This window comes from Momordica charantia (assembly GCF_013281855.1).
Source record: "Momordica charantia cultivar OHB3-1 chromosome 4 unlocalized genomic scaffold, Mcharantia_2.0 BLBB01000004.1, whole genome shotgun sequence".
Lineage (NCBI taxonomy): Eukaryota > Viridiplantae > Streptophyta > Magnoliopsida > Cucurbitales > Cucurbitaceae > Momordica > Momordica charantia.
This window is the reverse complement of record NW_028275162.1, coordinates 236,389-263,633: the sequence shown is the minus strand read 5'-3', so window position 1 is coordinate 263,633 and position 27,245 is coordinate 236,389. Positions and strand designations below refer to the sequence as shown.

Genomic DNA, 27,245 nt, shown 5'->3' with positions numbered 1-27,245 from the left:
TCCAGACAATTTTGCTTTTCCTCTTCCCTTTTCAGATAATATATATTGTTTTTATCACTCAAATTCAAAGCGGCCTTAAAGAAGTTCTATGGCAGAAAAACAGCAAGAATGAATTGAGACTCAATCGAATTCATCTGACCCATTTCAAAAAATAAATAAAAATAAAAAGTTACAGTATCAAGGACAGTGACATGGGGGTCGATGTTATTTAATTTGTGTCAAGTTGCGTAATTAATGTTAAAAGGTGTGCATCATATTGACATAATCATTGTACCAGCCAATGGAAAGGAAAACCGACCTGCTCAAATAGGAAGGATAAACGCCTAATTAGTAATATTAAAGAAACTTTGTACATATATAAACAAAGAGAGATTAATTTGTGGATTTATTATAAATGAAGCGAGAGCTCGTAAAAGCAAGTATTTTTTAAAGCTTCTCACTCTCAAATTTGTTGTACTAAAAGGAAAGGAGAGCCAATGGGGCGTTGGCGTAGGCATCCGTACGTTATGGTCTTAATCTGATTCTGATTGACACCTCAAGTTGGGAAGTGGGACTGGGATTCACGTAACTTCCAATATATATATATAATCTCCAAAACAAGGAAGAAAAAGATGCAAGCAAGTGTTGGAATGCAAAGTTTAGAGTTTCGATAATCCCAATCCCATGTACGTAAGAATTGAGAAGGATCTGTAGCTAACAATATTTATTGGTGGACGTGGAAGTGGAAGTGGAAGGGTTTTGTTTAAGATAAGATGAAATTTGGCGGACATAATTAAGTGTACAAAGAGGAAAACCTGATGATGTCATGTGGTAGAGCCGATTAGGGGAGAGAGCAGTGATGGCTCTGGCGTTGGCACTGTGGGTCCGATTGGGGTCGGCGGTGGTTGTTCTTTTTCTCATGTCATCTCATCTCTCTGTACAATTGACTGTACGGTGCTACGGAACACGGCTTCATTCCACAAATAATATATATATACTTCATTAACTTAACTTTGGCGATTGGGGAAACTTCAGAATAAAACTGAGTTTTCCTTTTCCAACAAAAGGAAGGGGAAACAAAGGATATAATATAATATAATATAAGATTTGGCGAAAATTCCGAATGGAATGGGGAATTTGTGGAACTGGAAAAATAAGGGCGGGGGGCGTCGCTTTCCTACTAAAATACAGCATTGTTTATTGTTTAGGCTAATTAATTATATAGTATTGTATGAGTTATGACAACCAAATTATATTCTCTTTTGGAATGGAATAATATTGAATTGCCAACGGAACAAGGAGTAGGACATTAAAATTCTTAGAGGAAACGCGTGGCGGTAGCGGTACCATGTACATTAAAAAAAACACAGAAAATTATAAATTGAAATAAATTGTTAGTGCTGGGAAGTGGGAAACGCAACAAAATGAATGAGAGATTGAATAATTAATTAAATGTGAGGGAATTAATGGGCGTTTAGTTTGTGAAAGGATGGGATTTGGATTAGTACTTAAGGGCCGGGGAGACGCGTAAACTTAATAGAGATCAGAGAGATTTCGATCAGACTCAGAGGGACAAAAGAATGCGGTTGGGGCAGGGCTTCCCATTCTAATTAATTTCTTTTTTCTTTATTTAATTGAGGCCCGAAATGCCACGTTCACATTCCACTGGAAAAGCGAGTCCCCAAACCCGGCCAACATGCCAATTGAGAGGATAAGAAATTCCTTTTTTTTATTTTTTATTTTTATTTTGATATTGGGTTTGTTTTGTCCCACCCATACCCAGCGCATATTCGAAGACACCGCACCGCACCGCCTTTAGGCACTCGGTAGGACGCGCTACAAAATGGAAGCCGCGCGCCGCTCACCCAACTCGACCACTGCCATTGCCACTCAACTCCACGATACATATACTATCTTTATTTACCATCATCAAATACAAATATCAATACCAATACCCAAAATAATATATAACAAACCATACAAATATATTTTATTAGAAAATATTTGACTCTTTTAACGCTAATAACTAAATCCTCTCTTCGCCGTCATTGAAAGATTGACAACTCATTAATTTGATTGTAAAATAGTTACTTTTTTTCTTTCTTTCATTCCAAGTATTCAAATACTAACCTTTTACTCACTAATTTAATCTACATTTCTACTAACCATCCTAAAAATAAAATTCTTATTTTCTTTTTATAGAAGTGCCAAATTTAGATAAATCAATTAATACATTCAACGATAAATTAGAAATTTTCAAACAATAACAATAAAACTGAAACATGTGTTGTCATCAGAAAAAAAATTGCATATTTAGCCTTAAATTAGTGAATGATACTAATAAGTCAACACACAAAAAAAATACAAAATAAGAACTACTTAAATTTGCTGAGAAAAGGAAAAACAAAGCCTTAAATATAAGAGTTTATGATATTTCTTAAATATAAAATAGTAACTGAAAGGGAAAAAAAACAAGAATTAATAATGGAAATATAATAATGAGGAGGGGAAGGGGAAGGTGTGTGAGTGATTGTACCAGGCAAGTACTCTTACCTGTACCTCTCTTCTCTCTTTCTCTTTCCTCATCATCTTTTTATTTATTCATTTATATTTTTAAATTTCTGCCTACAAACTCCAACTCCAAATTCTCGCCTCTTTCGCCTCTTTCTTCACTTCTATATATATTCTTCCCATCTCCTCCCGATCTCCACGCTCTCTCTTTCAAACCGAACCAAACAGATATTCAAATCTCAATTCCTTCTTCGTAATCCTCTCTCTCTTCTTCTTCTTCATCAATATTCAGGATTCAGATCAATCATCATGAAGCAGTTGATTCGCCGCCTTTCCCGAGTCGCTGATTCCTCTCAATATTGTCTTCTCCGATCCGACTCTCAATCCGCCACCAAACTCCGCCGTTCGCGAATTCTCCGTTCCGCCACCGTGCCTCAGGGCCACGTCCCCGTTTACGTCGGAGAAGAGATGGAGAGGTTCGTGGTCAGCGCTCAGCTCCTGAACCACCCGATCTTTGTGGAGCTCCTCAACAAATCCGCCCAAGAGTACGGCTACGAACAAAAAGGCGTTCTACACATTCCCTGTCACGTTCTCCTCTTCGAGCGGGTCCTCGAGGCTCTCAGACTCGGTGATTACGCCTCGCCTCATCTCCAAGATCTTCTTTCCTCCCTCTCTCCAGACCTCCACTCATAGCTTTCTTGTATTTTTAGAGAGATTGTTCTTTATTTTTCTGTATATAGGCTAGGCTTTCTGATTTTGGTTTTTCTTTTCTCATAGACAATTAGTGTGTCAAAGGGAGTGATCGAGGACAAAATTTTTAGCTTCTTTTTTCTCCTTCCGATGTAAATCCACAAGGATACTACATTCTCTGTTACGGACACCGCTTAACCGCAATTTGATGATCAATCATGGATTATTGCTTTTTCTCCCCCAAATTTTCTCCTTCCTGTTTCTCTAAGTGGATCTCCAAGATTCTGGGTGGTTGGTGTTTGTGGTAATCAAAACTAACGAGAGGTAACGTAAATTGTAAATCTCATAGCCACAATTACAGTTTTCGTTGCATTCTAGATAGATTCTTTAATATTTTCGATTTCGCCCTAACAGAGATCGATCTTATTCTGCAATTCACCGGAACACAAGCAACTAAATGGAAAGAAGGCAGTGGCGAAGTAATATTGCTAATACGACGAGAAATAAATCCAGTAGTCTCCGATTACCTTGATTAATGACCGGCCGGCGGCGTCCAGGGATTCGATTCCGAGGAGATCGAAGATATCGTCCGGCGTCCTTTCGCGGTCTGAGAGTCGCAGCCGCCGTGGGATTCGGCGCCCTGCCCGTGCCCTGCTAATGTTAGAATTGAAATTTTACCCATAAAAAATTACATCCTTTCATCAACCAATTTGTCGTCAGAATCTAAAAGAATATTGTTTTTCTAAAAAATCCATTACATTGATTTCGTCACATAAATGATAAATATGATAAGATAAAGAATTAAATAATGATATTGATTTTTACAAACGGATTTAGTAACTTAATTAAGTGATTTCAAGGCACTCCTACCTCTTTAGAGGGATGTCCATATATGTGATACATGTTTATATGAAATTAAATTAGTATTAAAACGTCACTTTACTTTCAACTACCGCTACTACTATTGAAAGGGTTAACACATAGGCTTATGATTAATATCGACAAATTATAATTTAAATTAAGTTAGCAGATCATTGTCCTAGAAAATCAATTATTGTTGCATTGAGCTTTTGTTAGTGTTAGTTGAAATTTGTCATTTGTGTGTCAACTAGATGCAACTTTAATGACTAAGACAGAAAAAAGAAGAAAGAAGAAGAGAAATCTCCTCTTTTTCACCAATTTATTTGCTACTTAAAGATTATTAATTTTGTGGTGGGACGGAGGATCGTCCTTCCAATTTGTTTTTGTGTGGTGGTTTGATCGGCCATCGCTTTTTATATTACAAATAAATAATTATTATGTATCTTCTTCTTCTAATTCAAATTAAAAATTGTTGTGCTTAACTTAATCATTTATGGAACTCATGGCCCACTCTGTACATTACGGCCATAATTAATGCAATTTCTCACTCAATAAAGACGAGCAATATTCACAATTTCATTTCCCACCCAAACAGCTTCACCACTGTCCAATACCAGCTTATCACATGGAATGGAACCATTGATTTTCTTTCTCTGTTTCTGTTTTTTTAATATAACAAAACAAAACAAAAATCATCAATCATTTTTTATTCAGGACTTTGACGTATTAATTTCAGGAGGGGTTTGGGATAAATAAACAATCTGCCTCTTGAATTCAGTGAGTCAAATTTCCAATTTCAGCCCTGTAATCTGGGATTAACAATTCAGTAATCTAGCTAATGTTGTTGAAATTTTTGGTGCTAATGCAAGTCATGTTCTTTAAGTTCACTCTATTCATTTTAAATTCCTGGTTTGACCCAATTAGCAACATCAACATGGTGCTTAATTTTTTTCTTCTTCTTTCTTCCTTGCAATAATTATAATTATAAAGCACCTAATTTCATACTTACAATTATGATCATTATCTCAATGCATTGAATGTCAGCCACATTTTCCCAACCTTCAGAATGTGGATTTCTTTATTGAAGATAAGGTTTTTATTCTTTTATTGATGATATGTTAGTTAGAGAAGATGCATTGCCTATGTAACTTCAGTTATCACATGATATGAACAGTTAGAAAGGCCAAATCTTCAAATCATGGAGCTCATCTCTTCTAATCATGCAACATCTATCTCAATTAACCCTAATAATCAACACTAATTGTTGTATGAACAATAAGATAATCAAGGAGTGGACGACTAAGTATATGGTTTCTGTACATCATTCATTAAATATCTAGTGATATTAAATTTCAGGGAAAGCTTTGATGGGTCAAAACATATATAATTAAGAGGGCCATCTATAATTATTATATATATGTTATGCATTCACACACATATTTTTATATAAATTTGTAAAGAATATAACAACTTGTAAAGTACATGATTGAATGAGGTCAATTTTAAGAATTAAAAAACCCATATTCTCTACATTCACACACATACTAGTATTTATCATATATGATGGATTAAAGAATAAGCAAGAGAGTTTAAGAAACTTAAGAGAAAATGAATAATTGGATGAGAAGTCACATCGATTGTAACAAAAATAATACAGAGGAGGCCATTATTAGGGGCGGAAATAATTTAAGCGTGCTTAGGTTTCGAACAAGTCACGTTACAAGCAAAGGGAAGAGAGAGAGAGAGAGAGAGATGATTGGAAGGCACCAAAGTTGATTATATAGCAAATATAATATGTTGATTTATAATGACCAAAAGAACTGCCAACAAGACGACGGATGCTTATTTATAATACTTTGAAAATGAAATCCCTTGATCTGCGCTGTTATATCACATGGTGGGTGTACTATATTTTTTGTATATTCGCTCATCATTATTGTCATCTAATCTAAACACTAGAAATGGTAGAGAAAGGAAAAAAAAAAATGAATATATTTGTGTTCACCAATTTCGAGAAGCCGAAGGTATTTATGCTGAGCAGAATCGTATTACTTTAACAGCGAAACAATCTTCTAAGATCCGAGAGAACAGCCATGTACTACAGAGGAAACCCATGTGGATTCTGAAAGGACTCACATGCCTTACATTTATTTTATTTATTTATTCCTTTTCTAGGAAAAAGAAATATCCTAAGTTGGGAATTGATTGACATGCTGTTGCTGTTGGTTAGCCGATCTCTTTAATGAGTTGTGCGTATGCTCGGAGACAATCATTTGGTGAAGACTCGATGCCATACGGTTGGTTGTCATCTACGCGGTCTGAATAATAATATCATTTCCAATTTAATTCAATCGATCAACTATAAATTACAAATACAAATCATTGTCTGTCTACTGAAAATTCTTCTTCACCCGCTCAACCTCAAGTTCCAGAGATTGCTCTAACTAATGTTGCTGCGGAAGCAATTGAACTTTCTGCTCTCAGAATCGACCACCATTTGTTTCCTTCACTTAAATGGACTCCATTTCTTCCAAACTTGAAGAATTCAGAACCAGAATAAATTTAAAAAGGAAAAACTATCAAAATTTTTTGCCTTCACCATTGCTCAAATATTTCTTGACTTTTTAGTTCTTTTCTTCTGCCTTTTGTATTCTTCATATAGCTGCAAAGACAGAGTGGTGCGGCCCAAGTCGGCCCTCAATCTTTCGTTTTCCTTGATATCCCGGAGAAGACTGAATCTTGTTGAAAGCTTCTCCTTCACCTCATTTTCGTCAATGGCACTGCACGTATCGAGAGAAGACTGAGAAGACTCGCTACCTCTTTTTCTCTTGTTAGCTTTTCTGACGTTAAATTGTGGGTTGAAAGACTCCTGTTCCAACGACAACTCTTTGAAAGCCTGTTGAGGAGAAACAGTGGCGACATAAACTTGGTTTTGAGCATTATTCATGCTTGATATGCTTGCAGCCATTGTTGAGACAGTTGGATGATAATGCTTCCACAGAAGATCAAGTTCCCAAAGAACAGATGCAAGGGCACCACTTAAATTTGGATCGGAGGCATACGGCTGATATTTCTGCATATCAAGCAAAAGTTAGTTTATCTTCTCTCTTCCCTTGAGTAAAGGATACGCCGGTATCGAGTCAATAAGTTCAATTTCAATGGCTAGTACAAAATCATTCAATGAACTATACTAGAACTGCAGAAAAGCTACATACAAACGCTTTGGTTAAATATATTTGTTCTCATGTTGATGAAACATGGGAGGGTGAACATTATACCAAGTCTCATTTTAAAAAAATGGGTGTTCCAAAATGTTGTCATATTTTCAACTAGTAATTAATGTGAGACATTACCGCAACTGAGCCAGATACTGAGCCTCCTCCAGCATCATTTTCCAAAAGGTTGCGGCACTTGATATTTTTCTGAAGAAGATGCTTTACGGTGACCAAGGCTATATTCCATATATGTTCATATGGTTAAATAACAGTAAAAATCATGATAACATTTTTCATACCAAAACAGACTTCAGAAGCTTCTTAATATACCTGCCAACGACTCTGCGGATCCAAAGCATAATGAGAAAGTAGCCAAACGCTTAATAAATGCAGCTGCCTTTTGCATGTCATGCTGTCTATCATCGCACAGCATTATCTTCAAAGCTTCAGCTAACACTTCACCATGATCTCTGTGAGTGAAACTTGAATGTTATTCAAAATAATAATAATAATAAAAGGAAAGGGATAGCAGATAAGAGGTAGAAACTATAAAATACTAATAGTGAGGCCCACCCTTATTGATAAACAATCATGATATCAAGGGAACAGGGAATTAAAATTGCTTCATAACAGGGACCCCAAGGCAAGCCCCCCACCCAGCTGGACATTAAATGAACTATTGCCCTTAAGATTATAATCAGAGTTGTTATGATTCACATGTGGATAAACAAGCAATGACTGAGAACCTTGAAGAGTGGCAAATACTAGTGCACTAATTCAAAGGAAAGTAGTTTCATCTGACGTTCAGGTAATGATTGAATGCCTCACTAATAAATCCCAGTGTAAGGCCAGTGATTTTTATAAATATTAGATTATCAGAGAACTTGTTTTAAACAAAAGCATAAATATCAAAAAAAAGTCTTTGGAACAAACACTAACGAAGCTTGCTTTGAGAGAAACCAGCAACAATTTTAGCATTCTGTTCTAGAGTTCAAAACTTAGCATTCTGTTTTAGAGTTCAAAACTAACCTCCCAGGCCTGTACTCGAGTAAAATATTGTACAGCTGGACAAAAAAGTCCTGCAGATCAACATTCAAAGCATCAAGGTTTTTCCTCATTACTTTAAACGCCACAATGCAACACTGAAGACGCTCAGGCACAGTCAAACATTGCGACTGTTTCTCAGAAGAATTATCACCACCAGAAGCAAGCCTTTTCAGATAATTCATAAGATCACCCATGAAATCTAAATCGATGAGATGTGAGAATTTCCCCAATCCATTCAAACATGGAGCAAGCAGAGGATGGGATCCAAATGGGCTAGTGGTAGATGCAGTAATACTTGCTTCAGGCCTTCAAAATAAATGAAAGGAACATGGTTCAGCAATCTGAGTTATGGAAGTTAAAAGGTATAATGAAAAACAATTAAAAATTCACGAAGAAAAATGCAAACACACCAAAAAAGTTTCATTGATCAGTCACGCATGTGATCCAATTTTATTTTTCAAACTTGGGACAGTCAAGCAAACTAGGATTCCTCACATTTCTAGGGTATTGGGCATGGCCACTCCCAGTCGAACTAAAAAAGGAAGATTCCCTAATTGATGCAATGATCAAACCATTTGACTCAAACCAATATAAAAAAAATAATGATAATAAAAATAAAAATAATAATAGTAATTAAAAAAGGAGTTAAAAAATACTTCTAGAACACCTATTTTTCTTTATACGTGCAACGTATATGAAAAGTCCAATTAATTTAAAGTATAGATAGAGGAACACCAAGTAAGAGGCTCCATGCAGTCTTGTTCTCTCTCACGCATGCACAGCACACTAAAATACTAGGGAAATTTTTATGAAAGATTGAATTGTGTGAAGAAAACACACACGTACCAATATAAACGTACAAGCCCTACACACCAAGAACTTACTTAGCAGTAATTGAATGCATTGTATGCCTTAAGATCCGAAAATATGTTTCAAACACGGCAGAGAGTGTATCTGATTGCATCTCTCTCTGCTTCATCACATCTGGGGCAAGAGAAGCAGCCCTGTAATCAGCAGCAACCTATGAGAAACATAACAAACATTGGTCAATTATCAGCTAAAAAGATGTCAAATCAAATGAGAAGGGAAGAAAAACAAATATTGGGCAACAGTTATACCTCTTCTGTTATCTTTGTCCTCATACTTTGTCTTCCATCATTCCCTTGCAAATTACTTGATTCCTTGCGATTCTTTATTTTCTTATGTTTTTTGTTCTTCACTTTACTATGTTCGTCTGTCTTTTCTGCTTTCCCCAGATCCTCGTCAAATGTTAAATGTCCGAAAGGCTGATAGAAGTTGTGAACAAGAAATTTTGAGAGAAAAAACTAAACGCTATACCCAAAGAAAGGAAAAGCCCACTTCAAAGTTTTGTTCCAACAACAAATAATATGTGCCTTACATTGAACAATCAAGTTTCTAAACAATTTAACATTTGGAAACTACTCATAAAATAAGTTTCAATCACATTTGATATCTGTTTCATTAAATCAGGGATAATTCTCTCTATATACTATTATAAATTTTTCAATGAATGACTTGGAAGATAACAGAAACACAAATTACAGCTAAGCTGAAGCTATTTAACTTATGCCATCCCGACCCTGATTCATAGTCAAAGAAGAAGAAGAAGAATGAAAGTGGGATCAGAAAATGATTCTCAAACCTCGATGGAATCAGGGTGTAATTGGCAGTCATGATATTTCACATGGTTAGCAATCAACCGAACAGCCTCCACAGTCGCTTCACCACCATGCTTTCCCTCATTGATAAATAAAGACTTAATAGCACCACAACAAAGTTTTCTGCCAATTCACAAATATCATTTGAGAAGAAAGGTTAGTGTACTACAGGGAGGAAAAAAAACCAAAACCCTATATCTCAATATAGCCAAGGATAAGAACATCAAAATGCAACACTAATGAAACCATTTCAGAACCTAGGAATGGAAAAAAGTGTTAAATATTATATACATGATAAAAGAAACTAAATGAGCAAATCATTGATGATGTGGAAAATCCATAATGTGTGAATGCTCTCAGACTATTTTATTCTTAAAAATTTTTACAAAATTTGGTGATAGGGCCTAATATACAATTTCTTATTCCGATATTAGCTCATGAGAAGTGAGGAAGATAAATTAGAGAGAGAGAGAGAGAGAACAGCTATTTAAAAGGCTAACCTTACAACATCGTCAGGGGAGCTTATGTTTTTCACCACTATACCTAACAACGTCTCCCGAAAGTTAAAGTGGGGAACTGCATCAAGCAAAGTACAAATACAGCGAATAACTACGTGCTGAAATGACGTCGTCTTTTCTAATGATATTAGCTTCTGTAGGTATCCCTGTAAGAGTGTATTCACAAAGATACTAAGAGATTCCAAAAGTAAGATTAATAATACCTAAAAGGAAATAATCTTTTTGAAAAAGACATTTAGATCCCCAATTATTCAATGCAATAAAATCAAGATTCACGAAGCTTAGTCTACACTTGCAAAGCATCTATGATCAGGTGTCAGGTACCTAACACTTAAATTGAAAGACTTGCCAAAAAAGTGTCACCTACGTAATGTCAAAATAAGGTGCACTTCATGAATGATATCATACAAAGATCAAACCACATACCACTAATGAAACAAGGGACTTGGTTGAGTTAAGTAAAGTAGATTTGTGTAAATTTCCATTGATTTTGATTTAAAAAATTGTTTTACTGAAGAACTTCGTTCCAGTTTCCATTATCACTGGAAGACTCCATGTGAAGATGAAAATGAATAGGAGCACAAACCTTATAAACAGTAAGAAGAGTGGACTCATAATACCGCATTTTCTTAACATCCTTGGATACTTTCATTTCTAGCTCCTTTTCTGTGGGAAGCCTAATCCGGTAACTGTATAACGCATCCCCAGCAGATTAATTATCAAAGGGTGCAACTAAGACAAACAACACAAATATACTATGGAAATTTTAAAGAAGAAGAAGCAAGTTCCAAACCCAGGTATAATGTCTTTAAAAACAGCCAATAATGAGAGAAGTCCAAGTTTCACAATTGCTTGATCACTATCCTTAGCAATCTGTAGCATCTCCTTCAGAGATTTAATATTGGAATTTGGATCTGCCAGCAATTCAATTCCTAGCTCTGCAAGTTTCTGCTTCTTACTTTCAAATGCCTTTTCAGCAGTGAGATCCTCTTTCACCTCGGCCTAAACAGAGAACGAAATAAACAAATGAGATCAATCAAATGGTTTTCTGGTCTATAATTATGAGACAATTAATGAGAAACACAATGATCAAACATACAATTATTGAAGGGGAATCCTATACGAGGTAAGGCATATTGAACCAGCCACCAGCGTACATAAATTTCGCCCTTCAGGACAAGAATGATAGTTAATGAAATTCTAATGTTTAGTCCGGGAGGATATAAACTACCGTATAAAAATATCAAATGATAAGACAGAATTGGGTGGTGACAACCAGGCCACTGTTACTTGCTACTAATGTTTTCATGAACTTACCTTTGTTTTTTGATACTGGCAATTGGGGGTCCGTGTAAATGTTAGTTTTTCAGTAGTCATGTGCTCGGAGTGGCTATGGTTTTTGGCCACTTTTGCTTGTTTCTTTTGACTGAAAATTAGTTTTCTTTTCTAAAGAAACTGAACAGCAGGATGTTATGCCAACAATGTCCAATTGTAATCACTTAGCAACTAACACTATATTATGGAACAGTGCTATGAATAAGAAGGAAAGTGAAATTGTTGAAGAATACCAGAACTGCTGCTTGTGGGGTTGGTTGAACTTCTTCAGCTTTCGTTAACTCCTCTTGTTTCTTGGCAACCTTCTTAATTTTTTTCAGCTTTGCCCTCTTTTCTGCTTTGGTTAACTTCAATATACTATTATCGACCTGTTCCTCATCGACTACCCCATCCTTCCCATCATTTTCAGGTGCATCGGATGTTTTTGCTGCATCAAGTGCGCATGAAGAAATTGAATACATGGTGATGTGCAAAATAAGCCGGTAATAGAAAAAGATGGAGAAAAAAGTATGATATACATGTTCGGTAGTAGAGTTTCCCGTCAAGTGTTTTGACAGGAAGGGCATCTACACGATGAACCTGGAGCTTATTTTCCTCCTCGGGCTTCTGCAGTGACTTCTTGCGCAAACGTTTCTCGTATAATGCCTCCAAAGCATCTTCTTCAACATCAGCAACACGCGTAACATGCCTTCAAGAACAACAGATTGAAATGTTTAGTGGACAGTTGAGCAGACAATTTACAGCACGTAAGTAATCTTCATTCGGACGTCCTAAGAACGACAATAACTACAATCTGTATACAGTCTTGTATTACAGCAAATTTGACACTTCCAACCACGTAACTTATAATGCAGCGATAAATTAAATACTATCCGAAAAGCAGGTCATCGAAATTGAATACGGACTTGGTAATGGATTGAGTGTCTAGACCGGTAACGAAGCGAGCATAGTCTCGGTTCTTGTTGACAAACTGCAAGTCCTCATCGGAGACCTCAATTTCCTCCTCGGTAACCTCTGGTGGAAGTTCCGGCGGTAGGATTACCTTCTGTTTCTGGTTAGCGCTCTTTTTCCCCATTTCAGAGACAAAAATGAAAGCCTCCTCGGAGGGGTGAGAGATTACAGAGGTTTTTAGGGTTTAAGACATAAAATTCATATTCTGGAAGGAAACAGAGATGCCGCGAAATATTCGCAATTCCTCGCCGGCCCATCCAGCTTGATACTAAACCATCGGCTCCGGCCCAATCCCATAAATAAAACTTGGGCTTATTTTCAACCGAAATTGGAAATAATATAATGAAAGAATTTTACGTCTTTTAGTATAAAAAATGTAGAAAATGATCATTCAAGCTTAGCTTAATTAGCACCAACCAAAAACTCTTCCTATTTTTATTTGGATACGGGTTCGAACCTGGATCGTAGGTGTCAACATAAGCATTTTTTTCCTATTTTTATTTACTTGTGTCAACGAACACTATAGTATTGTAATTATTTTGGAAATTAATATATTTGGCATGGTGAATACTTGTACATCACTTTTCTTTTAGTTCCGTCAGTTTTATTCGTAGAATATTTGTCTGTAAAAATATATATATGTTTAAAATATTTAGTGTAAGTTAAAAGAATTCTCAATTTGAGCATAATTATTGGTAACTTTACCTTAGATTTTGTATTTTTTTGAAACAGTAAAAAGATACATAAAAGAATTAAAATACCAAACGGAATTCATGATGCAAGGAAGTTCTAATATAACTAATATTTACGACTAAATAGAGTGGTTGAACAAGGGTTGTTCACTAGATAAAAATGCATATTATATCTTTATACGTACAAAAAATATCTCATTCAACTATATGTATGCTCATCTCTAATCATATAGTTTGATTAACAAATAAATAAATAACAGCTATTGGTTTCACCTTTTAGTAAAATTCAAACTAAAACTAAAATAAACATTTGAGTTAAAACTTAGTTTTTTTTTCCCTGAAGGAGTTAAAACTAAGTTGAAATAAATGTTGGATGCTCCCAAATTTTTGTTATATTTTACTCCTTTCCCGGGGTGTCACCTGATATATAGTCGGTCCATTTAAAATTTAATTGGAAAATGGAAGCTATCTTTCTTTTTCACCAAATCGTACATATTAATTAATGCAGTTTTGGATATATCTTATGTAATATTCAAACGTTTCAAATAATGAAAAATATTTCACATGAGAATTTGAAAGGAAAAATATACGGAGGGCCCATTATGTACTATATATGTGTGAAGAGTAGAGTGACAATATTATAACTCTTACCTTCACACTGATTCAATTCTAAATTTTAGGACTACAATTTCTCAAAAAAAAAAAATTTAGGACTACAAATTATAACTCTTATCACAGTTATTCAATTCTAAATCTTAGGACTACAGATTATAAGATAATTTTTTTCAAAATATTCGTTTTTTTTTTCTTTTCCACTCCTCTCCGTGGAAGAGCTTGGTATGAAATATAACAAATAACGTGGGAATAGTTATTTTACAAAATACAAGCCACATTTTTTTTTAAAAGGAAAATACAGGCCACTTGTCGTTCTGTCTAATTGCATCAAAAAATATATATAATTTTTAAATACAAGTTTAAATAGTTTCATGAGATTATTTTTTAAGTGCGGTAAATTAGCTATTTAAAATTGTACTAAAAAAATAGTTATTTTCTATTTATAGAAAAACGGATCGGTAACTATTAATATTAATTAGTCAGGAGAATATACTGTTAAGATATTTTTTCGAATTAGTAAAGAATAAGGACATTAGTGTTTGTGAAATTCTATCACATAGACTCTATATTCAATATCAGGAGCCTGTATTTTTTATGCATATTTAGATCTAAGACTAAATTAAAATCCTGCTAAGCAAACCATATATATTGGCCATTTATCCAATACATATCACATAACAAATCTACCTACCTTTATATAACAACTATTAATAAGGCACAAAGGGTTGTAACCATCAAATAAAAACTAATACTTCAGATAATAATATAATACTACCATTAACACACGAAATACTACCATTACGAAATTTAAAAATACTAATTTTTAAAAGATATATACACACACTCCTCATATATATTTAGGAAAAAGGATAAGAGAGAAGATTGATATTTTATAATGTGAGATAGAAGTGTAGAAAAAGGTAGGAGGGGAGGGTATGAGGCAAAAATAAAAGCGGGTCCCGGTCCCAGTCCCAATCATGAATTAATGTTGGCAATGGACGTTTCTAAGGCATTCTCGTAATTGTCCATTCCCAACATTAAATTCCGGTCTTCCTCATAAATGCTGCGAGTTTATTTAGTTGAACTAACCTTACAAGTTACAAATATGACAATGACGCCAATTAACTTAAATTAAATAATAAAAAAAAAACCTCATCCTCTTATTAATTATAAATATCTTCATTCCTCCCACATTAATTAATACACCACCCAACCCATAATCTTTTCTTTTCCGGAAAACAACCCACCCACCTCTCTTTCAAGACTTTCATCCTCATTTTTTATTTTTTATTTTTTGTTGGAGTAAAATTTGTAATAGATTCAAAGAAAATTTAAAATTTAAAAATTCTTTTTTATATCTAAACTTTTAGAATATATATATATATTTGTTCTTGTTTTAGTTTACAGACTTTCAATTTGATTTTTGCGCACAAAATTTTAAAATATCCATTTATTGGGTCCCTAATTAAAAAAAATCATTTTGTTCCTTGGTTGAGATGGTAAGTAAATAGAATATATTTTATAATTTTATAATTATTAGGAAAAATAATAATTAAAATTGTATATAATTTAAAATTTTTAAAACCAAAATACAAGGGAGTGGGCCCGGCCCAAGTCCATGGCGAGAAGTGAAAACAGCATTTTACCCAAATATAAATCATAAACATTATAATAATATCTTTTTTAAAAAAAAAAAAAACATTATAATAATATCATAATTTATATTCATCCACATATCTTACATCCAACTCACCCTTTAATGCAACCCTTTTTTGGCATCTCCTCCTCCCTTGTATAATTATAACAATCCACCTGCAAGAATATACACAAACACAACTTCAACCTAGCTCAATTGTTCAAGGTATATATTTTTTACTAAAAGATCGTGAGTTTGAATTTTCACCCCGCATATTTGTTCTATGAAAAATTCAAATGAAAAGAAAACTCGAAATAAATGAACTTGATTTGTATGGAATGTACGTGTATAGTGTTGCCTTGTATTAGAATCAAAGAGGTTCGGACCGGGTCTTTAACTTATAACTTGTTAAAGAATTTCTAAAGTCTTCGGCTCTGAGTTTGATGGATTCTTGGTTATGCAGCTTGATGAAATATTCGGTTTGATTGGCGAAATTTGCAAGTAGATGAAGTTCGTAGTTTGATGAAGTCTTCAACTCGTTGCTTGACGAAAAGAATATTCAATTCTCGAAGTCTCGTAGTTTTCGATACTTCAAGTCTTCAATTCTAGTTGGCTCTTAGTGCTTTGCTTTACTCTAAATAATTGTAGACGATTTTGAATGCTATGGCTCTGGATATTCAATTATCCTGGGTCCTCCAAATGAGAGGTGACTCATATTTTATAGAGTTTTATTGGGTCTTATATGGACCATATTCTCATGGGCTTAACGAGTTTGAACCCAAGTCTTTATAAGTTGATTCAATTAGCTAATGTCATTGGAATGTTGTAATGAAGACACATGACATAATTCGATTTGCTTATTTTATAATTAATTTAGGACACATGAAGCATTGTGATTGATTCAACCATCATGGGTGGTCCATTGGTCCAAAGGGGCTAGGGTTAATTAAAAGAAAATTTGTGCAAATCTGATGATGACCACCTACTATGTTTCCCAAATGTTGTAGGGTCAGATGGTTGTCCCGTAAAATTAGTCGCGTTGCACCTAAGCTGGCTCGGACACTCGTGGATATCAAAAAAAAAAAAATTTGTGACTGATTCTAAATATAATTCCAAAATAATAACATGACAATTAACCATTTGTCAAAATTTATCCTTACCCCACCCTAATTACTTTGTTTTTCACATCAATCTCTCTGTTTCTCCGCCTTCCATTCCTTTACTTCTTAGTGTTTTTATATTATATAAAATATCATGACTAACATGATTTAGAGAAAATCTTCAATATTACAATGTTAAGCTAAAATAAATGTATTTGTTAATTAAACAGTTAAATATTAATAGAAGTAGTTGCTAATATAGTAATAGATATTTCACCCTTCATTCATCAATTTGAGTGGCTCTTCTCACAAAATTAAAATTAATTGCACAATACAAAACACATGTTACGTACTCTTGCAAATTTCTCAAATCATTTGGTAGATGCATGAGTTTTATATGGAATACCTAACATTCAATAGTTGGTGTCACATCTTAGTCTTATAAACATAATTTTCATTTAACCAATAAACAATACAAAAAAATTAATTTAAAGCTAGATAATAGATGTACATATACATTGCATTGGGAGCAGAGCACGTAACGAACAACAAAGACGGTTGTCTCAATCTTAGTTCGTTTTAGATTTTAAATAATATATATATATATATAAGATTTTGAAATGTTTAGTCCTTGCTTTGTATTTCTATTTTTTTAATTGAAATATTGTATATGTGTAAAATTTTTTAATGTGAAGTGTTGCCCTACTTTTGGTTTTTTGTTTTTGATCCACCGTAATTATATATGAATAAAGAATGTAAAAAAAAAAAAAAAAAAAACCTGATTGAAGTACAGGTCAATTGGTCAACATTTCTCCGCGTGGGCAATAGGTACCAATCTTATTTTTCATAGGTATAAATGTTTTACAAGTTGGAAATATATTTACAAGATAAAAAGATAGATTAGGAAGGAAAAAAAAAGTTATAAAAGGTAAAATTTGAGACAATAGTAAATTTATAGGGAGAGAAACATGAAAGTGTTATGTTATAATTAATAACAAAATAGTTAAAATTTTGGAGAGAGAGAAATAATAATAAATAATTTAAAGGTAAAAAATATAGAGGAAAAGATAAATTATATAGAGATAACCATTTAGATAGGAAAAATTTTAGCGTGAGAATGAAATTTTGAAACATTAAAATTTATGAATTCAAAATTTTAAAATATTCAAACATAAAAATCAGGTTTTCAAAATTTTCACTGTCTGATCACATCATTCAAGAGAAATTTTAAAAAACATCAAAAGTATATTCGAATTCGGTGAATAAAAAAATCTAGATTACCAAGGCCCTTAGACTACTCTATTGTCGTGCAAAATTCATAGATTTAAATATAATATTTGAATGTTTCAAAAAAAAAAAAAGACATTAATAATCCTGTGATACTAATATTAGAATTTTGAATTGATTAATTAATGAAGCGGATTAAGATTAATATCACATTTGTCCAAATAGATTATTAGGGGATAGGCAGTGATATTTATCTCACTTAAAAATAACAAAAAGAAAGTCAATAATGGGGCGAGCGTCGGAACTTATGAGGTGAAATTAATTGGCTCCTAGCTACTGTAATATGATGACTTTATTTTTCATAAGAAAAAATAATAAAAGTTGAGAGGTTGAACAAAAAATATCGTAGTCGTACGGGCGTAGGTAGTAAACTAGGGCAAAATTAGAGTCTTCATTTAATATATTTATGGGGTGATTAATGTTATCATACAAAATCAAAGATCCTCTCACAATTATTTAAAATAGATTGGAGATATATTGTATCCATTTCTTAAGTTTTTATCCATATAAATAATTAGGTAATTAATTTTTTTAGTACAACAATTTACGAAGAGAATTTAAACTTCATGATCTATTAATTAGAAATACATGCACGCCAAAACGAACATTATTCAGTGTGAGTTCCATCCCCAACTTGACGTTGTATTAAAAAAAATATAGAAATACATCCAAAAATTGACATTAAGTAAAATAATTTTAGTATTTAAAGTTCTAGATTCATTCCATTGAATATTCTGTGAATAAAAGGTAAAATCAATATGTTTCACAAAACAAGTTAACAAATTATAAAATAAAAAATAAAAGCAATGAGGCCCTAAAAAGTAAAATCTAACTAACATGACCCTTTGGATCAATCATAATAACAGTAATAATAAATAAAAACCCTAACACAACCTTCAAAATTCGCATTTGTAAAAACATTATGGCCAACCCTAGAATTAAAAGGAAAAGAAAAACATTTGAGATGATGATAAATAATTTATTTTAAAGAAGAATAGTAATAGAAGTTTTTTTTAGTAAAAAATACCAATAAAAGTTATACAAATAAACAAATTAATTTAGACATAGTTTGATAACAATTTCTACTTTTCGTTTTCGGTTTTTCTATTTTGTATTTTGTGTTTTAAAAAACAAAAACCATACATGTTTGACAATCATTTTTTGTTTTTTGTTTTCAAAAAATTAGAAAATTGAAAATATATGTTAGAGATAGAAAAATCTAATGTAAAAGATTAGAGACGACAATGGTGTGGGGTGAGAGTCAGGATACTCTATTTCACTAAATTTTTAATTTTGATCTCCAACCTGTTATAAAATTTTGAGAATCAAAGTCCAAGTTCAGAAATCCTCATTTGGGAGCGAATATCTTCGCGAGAAAAATTATAGGTTTAATAATTAATTTTAATTATTTTTATAACTTAAAAAAATAAAAAAGTAATAAAGATATATAATTTATATTATTTTACTAAAAAAATTATTATTTACTCGTATAAATAAATAATTTATTATTTATTCATCATTTAACAAAGCAATTAATAAAATATGTATTGATTATTTAAAAAATAGAAGGAGAGACACGATAGGGTGGGAAATTCATTCTCTATTCTTAAAGCATAAACTTGATCCTACGAGAATTTTTGTCGTCCCTATTGTAGAGCCATGAAAATAAATAAATTTTAGAGAGTTAAAGAAAAGTTAGAAAAACAAATTAGTGAGATAAAAGTTGAAGTCAAAAATAGAAAATTATCGTGTAACAAAAAATTACAGAGAGAGTAAAGTTGTGTAACAAAAAATTAGAGAGAGAGTAAAGTTGAGAAAAGATAAGAAAACAAAATCAGAAAGAAAGAAAATTATAGTGAGAGTAAAATTTCAACAATAAAAAGTTCAAAATATATTTGTTACATAAAGTAAATAAATAAAAAGATAAACATATAAGAGAAAGAAAATTAAACGAAAAAATATTTAGATAGAGAAAAGTTGAAGATGTATGTTTGAGGGTAAAAATACATGGGACACGTGGAGGACATTCATTGGTGTTTCGAGAATAAAGTATCACCAGGTCCACCTCGAACCTGCCGAGGAGATTGGGTTCACCCATCGTGGGGGCTAAGTGTAAAAAACCCTGGTCCGACCTGGACGGGTTCGATCTGCTTAACCCCGACAGGTTCGACATGAAAAAGGACAAAAGTAACCGTCGGTCGTGAGTACTGTCGGATCCACCACCTATAAATAGAGGGCCTCATTTCACGCTCAGGTATCGAATCTCATCTCGAACCTTATATTGTGCCCGATCTACACTGATTTGAGCGTTAGAGAGTTTACCCTCTTGTGCAGGTTCACTCTTGAGTTCAGGTCAATCCGGGATCAGGTTCGAGCTTGGTTCGTAAAACAGAGTTGTGCAAACCTTTGCATAAACAATGTATATTTTTTAGAGATAAAAATATATTAGATAGAGAAAGAAAAGTTATAAAATGTGAAATTTGAGAATGAGAAATGTTTCGAAAACCTATTAAATTTTTAGAGAAAAAAAAAGTGATAGGTTAACTCCAAAAAAAATTATAAATATAAACAAATGAAAATTTTGAGAATGGAGAGAAATATTTTAGAGAGAGTGATAAAATTTGTTAGAGGGAGAAATTTAGGTAAACAATATTTTAAAGGGCAAAAAAAAGTGATTAATAATAAATATGCCATAGAAAAAAATTGATATAAAAAAATGAGATTTTGAGGAAAAAAAAACGGATTTTAAAAACTACTTTTCTTTTTAATTTACTAAAAGATTTAAAAAACTATTTTAAAAAATAGAAAACATAAAATTTAATTGGTTATTAAAAAAGTGTGTTTTTCATAAACTAAAAAAAATTAAAGCAAAAATTAAAAACTGAAAACGAAACGAAAGGACCTTAAAGTTTGATGGAATTTTCGAAGGTACTAAAAATAATATTTATATTCAAGGAGCATACAAGGTTTTTTTTATGAGTATTTTTTTTTTCTTTTTACTCTCTTTCTTTTCTTTTTTTTTCATTTTTTTAATATAATAAATAGAGATAGATTCAAATTCATGATTTCTCCGGCTAAAAAATGATGAGTTCGAATTATCACCTCATATTTTAAATTAAATTTTTTATTTTTAGTACAACATGTGGAAGTAGAGATTTGAACTCATAACATTTTAGTCGAAAATAATTATCTAAACCAATTAAACTAGGTTCAAATTCATCAATTGTTGTTGAAATATGAAATTATCGTTGCGAATCTAAGATCAACCTATATGGTGTCTATTGAAAATAAACCAAGTTGAATTAAAAATAATTTAAATAATGATGTAACCAAAATTAATTATATATAATAATAGTAATGTGAAACTATTCATTAGCTTTTTCTTTTGTCCGACGTGGTGATAAATAATAATTAGGCAATGATGTCTTCGCCTAAGCAAAGAAGTTATACTTTTAACTTTTTATTTTTGCTTTTGTTTTTATTTTCTATTATTATAAAAGTTACACTTTTAACTAACCACTTACCTAATTTTTTCTACATTTATTTCAACATTAAAGTAAAAAAATTCAAATATATGGTATATTTGGCTACTGCCATAAATGTTTCAATTATACCTTATCTCTCTTTAAAACATTTTGGAAGTATTCAATATTTTCAAATTTTCATTTTGAACATATTTTCGCTTATGTAGCACTAGAATTATATATTTATTTCGTGGCAATTGTGTAGTTCTGGAAATGCCGCAGCTGTTATTATTGCTCCTTAATAACACAAAATTAATGTATTATACCATTAATTATGGAAATAATTAATCATAAATCAATTCATTAACTTATGGGCATTAATGGCCTTCTGACGTTGATTTCCTTCCCAAATAAGTTTAAATTAAAAAGTATGGTTGCCCAATTAAATACGAATAAATGCGAGGCGAGGTTCATAAAAGTCGCGCATAATTATCATCAACATATTAAATCCACAATCCTACGACATTACTTGTTAATTAATGAACAACAAAGTTTGAGATTAACATTAATATTAAAATTAGTGGAAAAAGGAGGCGTAGATGATGGGCAGTAATAGGGATGGAAGTGCGATTTATGAAAATTAATTGAGTACTGATGTAATAATTAATAAAATGAATTTATTTCAAATGAGAAGAAAAAAACATAGAGAAAGAGAAAGGGAGAGCAATAAATCTGATAGAAAAACGTAGGTGGCAAACTATGACAAAATTGAAGTCTCCATTAAATATGCGTGTTTAAGTATATTAATTTGTTGGGTCTGTAAACGCTATAATTAGCCTCATGCAATGCAGCAAGCAACCATTAAAGATTAAACCCACCTTCTCCACCCACTGCCTCTACGCTTCTTTCAAACGTTTTTACTACGCAACCTCTATAAATGCACCTTCTTTTTCTCTCCGAAGGCCCAAACAAAAAAAAAAAACAATTAATCGAATTTTATTTCTCTCGACAAATTCAAAACTTGAATTCAATACTGAACTACCATCTTTTATATTTGAATCAAATTTGTTATTTATTATACCATTTGAGTTTTTAATTTTACAGTAAGCCAGTAATTTTTTCTACCATCCTTAATCTTATAATTGTCAAATTAAAAAACCGATGATCATTGTAACACTCAAGTGATTTATGATGTGGATGACATTTGAATTACTAATATGAATATAGCTTAATGGAAAATGCATGTATGAAAATGAAAATGGAATAAATCTATAGTTGTATTCCCTTATAATTAGTTTTTTAGTAAGATGTGGATAAAGGACTGTACTTCCACCTCTAGGTAAGTAAGAAAATAGCTATCTATAACGAATTATCGTAAACTTTATTTTTATTTCGTGACAACATGTTCTATGATTGATTGTGGATGTATAAAAAAAAAATCAGAAATGAGTAAAAGGAAAAAGAAAAGAATGAATATAATATAATTAAGGACAATTTATAACACAATTTAGGGAGACCAAATTAAAAGTCGAAACTTGAAAACTTTTGAAACTAAATTGAGATTAAAAAATTACAAAAATCAATGTGAAATCAAGCGGAACAACAAATTTGTAATTTAGCATAAAAAACACTTTTGAATTGTAATCACGTTTTTATAGAACAAAATGGTCAAACACCATTATCCATTATCGGCCTTTTAGACTTTGAATATTATGCATCACAAGAAATCCGTATCAATGTCAAATTGTTACGAGACGAATTGAAAGAGCAAGGAAATGAAAAAGGTAATGGAAGCAACAATTTTGTGTAAATACAATTAGAATAAACATTTTTTGTTTACAATTGGCCAAAATTAAACTGAAGATGGATGAAAAGAGGCAACGTTCTTAATTTTGGTTTGGACAACCTATATATGATAATGATGATATGATTTGATTCCAAATCCCAACATAATTTTTTTTTTTTTTTTATATGGACATGTTTAGATCAATCCGAGGTTTCTTCATACTGGGCAATGGAACAACAGAGTTGCAACGAGGACACCTCGGATTGTTTTTCATTACCAATACATAAGATAAACATCCCGGGCAACCCACCGCAATCGGCGTCGTCCAGTTCCTGACTTCCGCCGCTTCTTCTTCCTGAATTTCTTTCCCCGCCGCCGCCGCCGCCGACGAAGACGACGAAGAGTACGACGGCGACGACGAGGACGACGACTTCCAGAGCGAAGAGCGTTTCTTTACCAGCTCCTTGTCCGCCCTCTCCAGCGCCGATTTCACCTTATCCAGAGTGCACACGCTTGCGTAACTGGTGGACGACGACGGCAATTTCAAATCCAAGCTCGTTTCGCTGAACAGATTTAACGTTCGTTTCGAAGGAGACGGTGGGAAGTTCAAATCCTGAAACTTCGATTCTGTCTGATTAATCATTTGGTGTTGCCGTTGCTTCGAATCCGAACTCACCGGAGAATCCGGAGTTTTACTTCTCTGTATGTAAACTTTCCCCGACTGCAAAAACCAAAACACAGGAAATTGAGTAAAATCGACGATTAAATCACACGCCTGTTTTCACTTTTCTTCAATTCATACGGAAATTAATGATTTCAGAGGAGATGGTGGGACGATGCGATGATAATTAATCAGGAGTACCAAGAATTTTAAAGGCCAAGCGCCGCAATTAATGTCATTAAAGGAAAGGAAGTTACAGTCTTTGCAGGGAATTCAAATAAAAGATAAAAACCATACCCACAAGTACAAAATGTTTTTTCCCCCTTTTTCCATCGGAAAAATAGCTGAATTTCTGAAGGCAATTATAAACAATTCTTGAATGAAATGAATTACAGTAACCAACAAAATGGTTTTTTCTTTTTTGTTTCCCCAGAAAAAAAAAAAAGAAAAAAGAAAAAAGAAAAAGAACAGCTGAAGCCTGAAGAATGGAGGGTTTACAAAATCAAATCAAATCAAATCAACATGTTCTTCAGATTTCGAAACAAAAAAATTAAAAAAGAAAAAGGGTTGCAAATAAAAATTGAAGTGGAGAAGAAGATGAAGGGACCTTCAAGTCGAGTCTCTTTTCCCAGCCGGTGGGAACCTGCAAATCGAGGTCCAATTCCTGAGTCTCGGCGAGCTTGGAAGATTGTCCGAGCAAGTCGCGGGTAACGAGAGCCGTTGATTGATCCTGGCCATTCCCCAGCGTCGTCCGATTATCTTCGTCCTTGTAGCCGGCGAGTACCCGTACTAGACTACTGACTTCGGCAGCCATTTTTGGAGCTTTATAGAGAAACCCCCTTTTTGAAGGTTTTCTGATTTCTGATTCTGAAGAAATAAAAAAGAAGAAAATGAAGGGGAGAGAGAGAAGGAGAAGGAGGGGTGGGCGTGGGCTGTCTCTCTTTGTAACTCTATGGAGACCACAATGAAATATAAGACAGTAATCTAGTAAATAATGCAAGCCGAGGCCGTTATGAACTAAATTAATTAATTAAGTTAAAAAGAAAAAAAAAACAATTTTAATTTTTGAAAATATTAATGGTGGGAGTGAAATGGAAATTAATTGTTCAAATTTGATTAATGATGGGAAAGTGGAAGAGTGGTGGAAGAGAATTAATTGGGGCATTTAATGCCAATGACAATTACTACTACTACTCTTATTTGCGTCAATTAATGCCCCCCTTTGTTTGTTTGTTTTTTCTCTCTATCTTTAAGTATTTTTTGTTATTTATTTTGATGCCACTTATATTCTCATATATTCCCCTTCCACCCCTCTACTTTTCTTCAAATTTGATTCAAAGCAGCAATCAATGTATTAAATGAAGTGGTTTTAGAGGACGTGTGGTTTAAGAAAAGTACTTTGACTTTCGATACTCGAAGCCAATGTTTGTTTGCCACGTAGACGCTGTGGTGCTAAGCCAAAAGGGCTTATCACAGTTGGTTTGGTTGGTCCAATTTCGGCCCCCAAAGGCCCTCATCATCATCCCCCTCCCCCAACCCCAATCCCAATCCAAATCCCATGAACCATTTCTTTTTTGTTTCATTTTTTATTCTGTCTTTTCATTTGTGATTCTGATTATGATAGTTAGATATGCACAAGTGGGCCTCTAACCTCAAAAACTTTATTTTTTATTTTTATTTTTATCTACGGTTTAAATTAGATTATATTTTGTTGCGCGTTTGAAATTTACTATGATTGTAGTTCGAATTTGATGATAATATCATTCGTTTGTAGATTTAGACCAAACTTAGCTTTTAAATCTACCAAAATATCTTGTAATTTTTTTTTAAATTTGTAATTTTCTCAATTTTTAGTTGATATGAACTTTTACGCCCATTGAAGTTTGTCACTCAATTTTTAGTTTGTTGATCAAAGAGAAGTTAGTCTTCATCAACTTTAAACCCACTTAAATTTTTGTACGTGTTAGTACATATTCGAATCATCCACCTATTACATGTATATATGTACTACGCTCTTGAAAGTTTGTAAGATGTTTCTAAAAAAAGTAATAAACAAAAAACATAAATCATTGTCAAATGTTTAAGTTTCTTAATAAAATTGAATACAGAAAAATAAAAATAAACGGAGACATTATCAAATGGACCTTTAGTGTCCAAACAACCTTCTTATTTAATAACTCACTTATTTGATATAGTTCGATATTGACTATATTATGGGGATAAATGTGGCTCAATACTTTTATTCAACGTCAAAAAATGTCATCGATATGATTGAGTTTTTAAGGCGATTTTGGTGTCTCGATCGAAGAGAAGATCACCCTTTTGTGTGTCTTTATCAACTTTAAACCTATTTCATATGTACACGCCAGTACAAATATTCAAATCATCCACCTATTACAATTTTACAGGTAGTTGTACTAAACTCTTGAAAAACGATAAGATGATATTTAGGCATGTGACATAGTTACCGTATGTGAATTGTTCTATTATTGAGTTGTAAATATATACACTCATGCTAATCCTAATTTATATATATATATAGTTTGCAAGATATGGGATGTAGTCTAAATCAATAATAACATAAAAATATTTCGTGTTGATTCTTTGTAGGGGAAGTTATTTGCTTATATATATATATATATAAAATGTTTGTTCCAAATACACTTTACAATCTATTAGGAGTCCATCAAGTCTGAATTATTTGGAAACTTTGTAACAAAATTAATTTTTGATGAAATGATTTGACTGTTAACATTACATATTGAGTTTTGGACAAATAATTTAACTTTATTATTAGCTATTACCTAGGAAATACAATAAAATAATAACAGTAAATGAATAAGACTAAGAGAGGCAATTTGGTGGATGTGAGGAGGCTCTCTCCATCAGAAAATTTAATGATACATAAATCAATACATTTATTGTTGTTGTTGGTTAGTCAAACATTGACAAATATTGAAATGGACACACGAGTACCTGCCAAACCAAGCATTCAAAACTCCATAATTAATGGCCCTTTATTTTACCTGTTTTTTTTTTTAATTTCCTAAATAAAAAAATATTCAAACAAACTATTATCTTTCAGTTTTTTAAATCAAATTTTCAAACCTCATTTACATGGAGCAGCCCATCGAGACAAATTGTACATTACATATATATTATTTAGTCCACAAATTTTAATGGTTACGATTTAGCCTATATATTTTCAAATTTGTTAT

At 32.6% G+C, this 27,245-nt stretch overlaps 3 protein-coding genes across 3 annotated transcripts; 1 reads left to right on the top strand and 2 right to left on the bottom strand.

Moving 5' to 3' along the window:
* The first annotated feature begins 2,416 nt into the window (after nt 1-2,416).
* LOC111016696 (SAUR-like auxin-responsive protein family) lies at nt 2,417-3,425 on the top strand. The gene has a single exon (XM_022292167.2). The coding sequence runs from the start codon at nt 2,800-2,802 to the stop codon at nt 3,181-3,183; it is 384 nt and encodes a 127-aa protein (XP_022147859.1). The 5' UTR covers nt 2,417-2,799; the 3' UTR covers nt 3,184-3,425.
* A 2,935-nt stretch (nt 3,426-6,360) lies between these two features.
* On the bottom strand, nt 6,361-12,980 carry LOC111016749 (binding protein). The gene is made up of 13 exons (XM_022292256.2): nt 12,741-12,980; nt 12,354-12,523; nt 12,069-12,262; nt 11,294-11,502; nt 11,087-11,189; nt 10,483-10,646; nt 9,967-10,105; nt 9,422-9,589; nt 9,188-9,324; nt 8,286-8,609; nt 7,587-7,726; nt 7,395-7,492; nt 6,361-7,114 (listed from the first exon to the last, which is right to left on the bottom strand). Exons 1-13 carry the CDS (start codon nt 12,908-12,910, stop codon nt 6,647-6,649), a joined length of 2,484 nt encoding a protein of 827 aa, XP_022147948.1. The 5' UTR covers nt 12,911-12,980; the 3' UTR covers nt 6,361-6,646.
* Nucleotides 12,981-23,368: 10,388 nt separating this feature from the next.
* LOC111016799 (filamentous hemagglutinin transporter) lies at nt 23,369-24,990 on the bottom strand. The gene is made up of 2 exons (XM_088122356.1): nt 24,635-24,990; nt 23,369-24,087 (listed from the first exon to the last, which is right to left on the bottom strand). The coding sequence occupies exons 1-2, from the start codon at nt 24,839-24,841 to the stop codon at nt 23,548-23,550; spliced, it is 747 nt and encodes a 248-aa protein (XP_087978482.1). The 5' UTR covers nt 24,842-24,990; the 3' UTR covers nt 23,369-23,547.
* Nucleotides 24,991-27,245: the final 2,255 nt, after the last annotated feature.

Coding starts and splice junctions, on each gene's coding strand:
- LOC111016696 (XM_022292167.2), top strand. CDS start 2,800: ATGAAGCAGTTGATTCGCCGCCTTTCCCGAGTCGCTGATTCCTCTCAA.
- LOC111016749 (XM_022292256.2), bottom strand. CDS start 12,910: ATGGGGAAAAAGAGCGCTAACCAGAAACAGAAGGTAATCCTACCGCCG. Junction 12,263..12,353: donor GAAACTCTACTACCGAACAT/GTATATCATACT, acceptor CACTTGATGCAG/CAAAAACATCCGATGCACCT. Junction 7,493..7,586: donor ATCCGCAGAGTCGTTGGCAG/GTATATTAAGAA, acceptor TATGGAATATAG/CCTTGGTCACCGTAAAGCAT.
- LOC111016799 (XM_088122356.1), bottom strand. CDS start 24,841: ATGGCTGCCGAAGTCAGTAGTCTAGTACGGGTACTCGCCGGCTACAAG. Junction 24,088..24,634: donor AAAAGAGACTCGACTTGAAG/GTCCCTTCATCT, acceptor TGGTTTTTGCAG/TCGGGGAAAGTTTACATACA.